The sequence below is a fragment of the Cladosporium halotolerans genome (genome assembly GCF_011745625.1).
Source record: "Cladosporium halotolerans strain TM138-S3 chromosome Unknown Sca187, whole genome shotgun sequence".
Lineage (NCBI taxonomy): Eukaryota > Fungi > Ascomycota > Dothideomycetes > Cladosporiales > Cladosporiaceae > Cladosporium > Cladosporium halotolerans.
The window spans coordinates 1,365-6,873 of record NW_027191636.1 but is presented as its reverse complement, the minus strand read 5'-3'; the positions used below and the strand labels follow the sequence as shown (position 1 = coordinate 6,873).

Below are 5,509 nucleotides of genomic sequence, written 5' to 3'. Positions count from 1 at the left end.
TATTGAATCCTCAGAGGCTTCGCGAACAGCAGGATAGTTGGCGTTTAGGGTCGGCTCTGGGGCGAGGAAGCCAACGAAGAGGTTGGGGAATTTCACAGTCATCTCGCGTGAGTCAGCCATGTCTCTTGCACAATTAGGTCAATGGAGCGGAAATATTCTCTATAGGATACGGGACAGTACTGAAGCAATTTATACGAGAAACACGGAAAAAGATCCTGGCGAAAAGCCGGCCATACTGTGTGAGCGTGGGATTGAGCTCACCTGCCGATGGAACGGTGTCCGTTCTCACACCTCAACCACTGTACCAGCGCCCCACACCACCATCGACTACCGATACGACGTCACGAAAAAGACTTATTTCCGTTCAGTCTTGCAAATGTAATCTTTACATCGCTTACTGTACTGTAGCAATTGGCACCCATTCGCTCGGCAACAATCACCTCGAAATATTGGTGCGCAATTCCCTCAGAACTCATGGTCGGAGTCCCACACTTCCAAAAGCTCCTGACGGAAGCATCAAACGATTGCCCACTCACGCTACTTGGATGCCAGCGTCGTGCTGTTTCTTACCGGGTACAGTACACTTTCCGGCAGACCCTGCTTCATCTAGCCTGAAAGCGACTCCCATAGGATTGACGAGTGTTACAATTGAGCACCCCACTGTCATGCCTCGGTCGCGCATGCAGTCCATTCCTCCAGTTGTTTCGCTTGGTCATCACTTGCCGAACAAAGGTCTCGGCATGACCTACTTCGAAGTTCTGACTATTATTATCAAAACGTAACCAACACCTCCATCAGCCGCTGGCCTGCGCCTTCTTCTATGTCTTTGTTCAGGCTTTCGATGATCGCATCGGCGAACCGAAATCCCCAGTGGTCACTTGTCGTGCCAATACTGTAGCTTGAAAGCAATTCCCTCTCCTCGTGATGGCTTTTCTGCACAAGATTGATTGACGCCGGCCGACTTTTATGCTTGTACAACCAACACACGCGAGTGCAAGATACAGTACTACTATAATTTATGCCCTCTTCGCCAGTGCCGACCTTACCCACCGCTGCTCGATGATGATTAGCTCGCGTACTGGTGGTGAGTCAGGCTCCACACCACCACCGCCGCTGCTGCCACCGTCGCAGCCGCGGCCAGCTGATCCCAAGGCACACAAGTCAGCAAGACGAAAACTTAGCTCTGGATCACCAGCACAGGCGAGAAGACTTTGCTCGTCGTCGGGCAAACGTCACGGTAAAACCTGCTTCAAGTTTCTTCGGGCATAAGTGATGACTGTTCAGAGCTCCTGACGATCCAATTGCACAAGTCAAAGGCACCGAAGACCACATTTCTGGATTGGTGCCAACCAGTTGAGAATCGGATTACGCAGCAATTCGTGCTGCGAGGTCTTAACGATGGACGAACATAGAGCTTGAGAGCCGTACCCTACAACGTCAGCTAATGATGCAAGGGCGAATGATGTAAGAGTGTAAGAGCGAAGTCCTGATCGCTCGTGGCGTAATACGATCGATTGATACCCGCGGGCAAGAACTTACTCCATCGTCGAAGGACGCTTGCAAGGGCCGACAGCATCTACTTTCAACCTTTTCATGGTCAACAGGAGCGAGCATTCTGCGCACAATTGATCTGTATACACGATAGATCCTCGTTGCGACACCTAGCGATGTACCAAAGGCTCGCTACCACTGCAGTAAGGAGGCTCTGCACTCGACAGGATTCGAGAATCGACCAGAGGTCCGAAGATCTTTGCATGTGATTCCCTACGACCACGAGCATTACAAGAGTGTTGGGAACTCGCACCTTGCGAACCGCACGATCGCTCGCTTGCCATACTATTTGTGAACAGCAACAAGACTCTTCACGCAGTGAGACAAAGCTGCGCCCGCTGACAAAACAAGCAAACAATAAAAACTGCAGTAAAGCGCAAATACGGCCCGAAAGATGAGCTCAATATTGACCGGGAGCCGTAAAGCGGCGTCACTCTTCGCGCCGACGATCTTGGGCCCAGAGTACGTCGGCACGTACCGTAACACAAATGGCCGTCCGTCCGTTTGGGAAGACTGCGACTCATCGAAAATACGATTGAGAGTCTTGCGCGACACCTGATAGAACTTGTCAGCCATGGCTTTGCTGTTGCGGGAAGGTCACCTTACGCGGATGAGGAAGCGTCCGTGGCGCATGATCTGCGTTGCAGAAAACACAAAGCGGACGCGAGCCAGCAACAACCGCGAAATGTGGCGTAATGAATGCTGGTCGCGTGCGGTATGCCGAGGGTATCGCACAGTGCGTGGCCGTTCATGCAGCGTGAGCCCGCTGCGACAAATCCTGCAGACAACGTACATGGTTCGATGGATGTGATCGTCTCGATGAAGTTTTGTGCAATCTTCCTGGACTGCACACTTGGTTGAGATTCGTGGACCGTCATGGCGTGCAAGATGGCCTTGGCTCGATCCGTCGAGTCGAAAAGTACATGTGGAACTCCCAGCAGATGACCGAGATAGCGAAAAAGTGCGACATAGTCTTGGATCTCTTGCTGAGTTGGATTTACTCCGACTTTGGGCAGCTGCGACCACATAGGACTGCAGCAGAATGTCGATATCGAATGGACGGAGTCAAGAGTGTTTATGGGAAGGCCATGTTGGCCTTTATCGTAGTAGCTCGGCCTTTGCTCGGTCAATTTCAGAATGCGTTGACGGACCTGCGCGTGCAGCAGCCGTACCCTTATCGTATCTGCATGACCTTTACCGCCTGGTTGAATAGATCGCAAGTCGGATGTGACCTCGAGCAGCCATCGAAATGTGTCTTGCAGTCTCCGTGATAGGTTCTTGGGATGAAATCCGCCAGTCCTGGTCAAGACTTCGACAACACCAGAGGCCGAGGAGTTCTCACCTATGAAGCCTTGCAGAACAGATCCCGTGATGGATGCCAGAATGTAGCGATGGAACACGCGTTGCCCCCTCTCCAGTTGCGCCCAGTCGACCCAGTCGGGCACTTTGCGCAGGTTTGACCAGAATTGGTGAAGCACGGGATCGGTCTGACTTCCCTCTCGGAGTTTCTCGAGCAGATCACCCTGCCGCGGCGGTGACAAAGAGCGACAGGCAGAGTCCGGCCGACGGTGTAGTGCGGTCAGAACAACATCTGCCTCGTTATCGCAAAAGTTCCTGAGGTCTTTCAAGAAACTCCAGTCCAATCCGCCGCTGTCATCACGGCTCTGTGCAACCAAGTCTTCAAGGCTTGCTTGAGGCATCGCGTTGGCTTCATTCAGGAAATTGTGTCATACAGTGAGGATGAAAATCCATATGGGGGGGAAGTGGAATTTGCTGATGGGAAAACTCGTCAAAAGGCCTTGATCGCGCAAACGAATGGTACAGTAGCAATGGCCGGCCCACTCTTATACCGGAGCTGCGGATTCTGTCAACCACACCATTCTCGCTACCAGCCTCCTCGAAAGGCCGCCGACACCGGGGCTTGCTACGAATGCGTCGGAGCCGTTAAGATCGGCCGATTCTATCGTGCCGGCAACGACTCAACACGAGGCCAGGGTTGATGTCGTTGACCCCAACCTGGTCATGGCTGTGACGTCGATCGTTTCTGCATCCAAAAGGATAGTGGAAGACGCTACAGGGTGAGCCAAGTCGTCGTTGAGATGCCTCGCTGACCGTCAACGCGTGATTGTGTGGAAATCTCGGTCGCAAGTTGCACCGCTGGATCAAGAGACGAAGATCAATCGAGCGTGTGGCGTGTGAGGAGTTCCATCTACGGTCGGACTGATCATCATCCTTCATTTGTGTGCGATCATGCTTCACCTCTCCGGCCCTGGCTCATGACCAACGAAGCCGCAAAGCCCTGTCAATCTTGCAGTCACAGGCTGAGGCGCCGAAGAGACGATGGATCATGCGCTAGCAACGCAGAACAAGAGTGGGCACTGACAATATCGAAGGCAAATAGAGACTTTAACGCAAAGATTCGTGCGCTGATTCTCAAGGCTAATTCACCGACATCTCTGCCAGCCCTCGAGCAAGCGCAGGCGTCGGCGCGTTGGCCTTGACAGTGACATTGGCGCCAAAAGCTACAGTACGTTCCTAATTTAACGTTACTCGTTTCCCTGCTCGTACATGCGAGACCGTGAGTCCATGCTGTTCCACATAGTTGCCCAACAGCCACTCAGAACACGTTGGCGAAGCCTCGGGACCAAGCCTTTCAATGGTGGACTTGTCCAGTAAGGAGAGTCCACCCTGTACCTGTCCATTAACGAAACCTCTGTCCATTAAGAAAATCATCTTAAGTAGTGTGTAACAAGGAGTCTTGGCGTCGAGAATCGAGATGGAAGTAGTACGACGTCAGAAAAAGAAAAAGGCTTGATCGTGATCTTCATTCATCTACAGACTCTCGAGCATAATTTAAGAGGGCTCGTATGACTCCTGAACGATCACTGTCTCATCTACCAGCTGCTGGATGTGCCAGCTCTTCAAGCATTCCTTCTGACCGATTATATCAGACTTCAGACATTCGCGATCGAAGGTAATTTGTCGTCTTGCACGACTGAACACTCTCTCCGCTTCAGCACTCATCGCAGGTGCGGAGAGGACGTCTAAAGCCATGAGGCTTAGCCGCGGATAGGTACGCTTCTGGCTCGGCTCTTGCCACCAGTCCAAGACAGTGAATGAATCGTGGAAGCGGATGGCCTCTGCTGGTGCGTCAACAAAACGCTTGAACTCCGAGCTTGAGTTGTTGCTTTCTGCGATCTTCGCCGATTGCTGTCGTTGCCAAATCTCGTAAGATGTAAGTTCTGTAGATTCGCAATCGTTGCTCAGGTGACAAAGTGTGGTGGAGCCTTGACCGGCTTCGAGACGCTCGTACTGCCTCACCCACAAATCCTCAGCACGACGAAGGCCGGGTTTTATCCAAGAACGCTTCCACACAGCCTGAAGGTAAGCCTTTCTCTTGTTCGGATGCAAAAGTATTGCTGCTGCATATGCGCCAGTCTCATCGATCTTGTTGTAATATCTGTCTAAGGTATACCAACCGACCATGATGCACTCGATGAAAGGTTTGTTCGTCCGGTGGAGAACCATCTGTTTATCGAAGTGATTCACAAGGAAGTCCATAGTTTCGTGGAGGTGGTCCAGCGTTGTGTTGTCACCTTCACAACGTTTGGTTGCCTCTTTGAATGGCTGAAGGAACGCGAGTGTCTCGCGGAGTATTTGCCATTCCGAATGATTGAGTTCGAGATGGCCAAGCTCTTTGTGATTGTCGTGGATGAATTGTCCGACTTCAAACTGGAGCCGCAACGCGCTGTCAATGGTGAAGAACCAGCTGTTCCAGCGAGTTTCGTTATCCGAGTGAATCATGCGGCCTTTCGTCAATTTCTTGAACTGCGACTTCAGCCTGTCGCTTTTGTTCAGCTTCAGGACCAAGCTGTGTAGCTTCTGTAAAGGCAAGATGGTTGACCACCCGTGCCCGTCCATCTTGATAGAGCCGGCTGCAATCTCGTAGTCCATGTCA

General features: G+C 51.9%; 1 protein-coding gene across 1 annotated transcript; it reads right to left on the bottom strand.

Moving 5' to 3' along the window:
- Window positions 1-4,404: 4,404 nt before the first annotated feature.
- Window positions 4,405-5,112, bottom strand: WHR41_09632 (uncharacterized protein; the record flags this gene model as incomplete). The annotated part of the gene is made up of 1 exon (XM_069378234.1): window positions 4,405-5,112. The coding sequence occupies one exon, from the start codon at window positions 5,110-5,112 to the stop codon at window positions 4,405-4,407; it is 708 nt and encodes a 235-aa protein (XP_069224867.1).
- Between the last annotated feature and the right edge of the window lie 397 nt (window positions 5,113-5,509).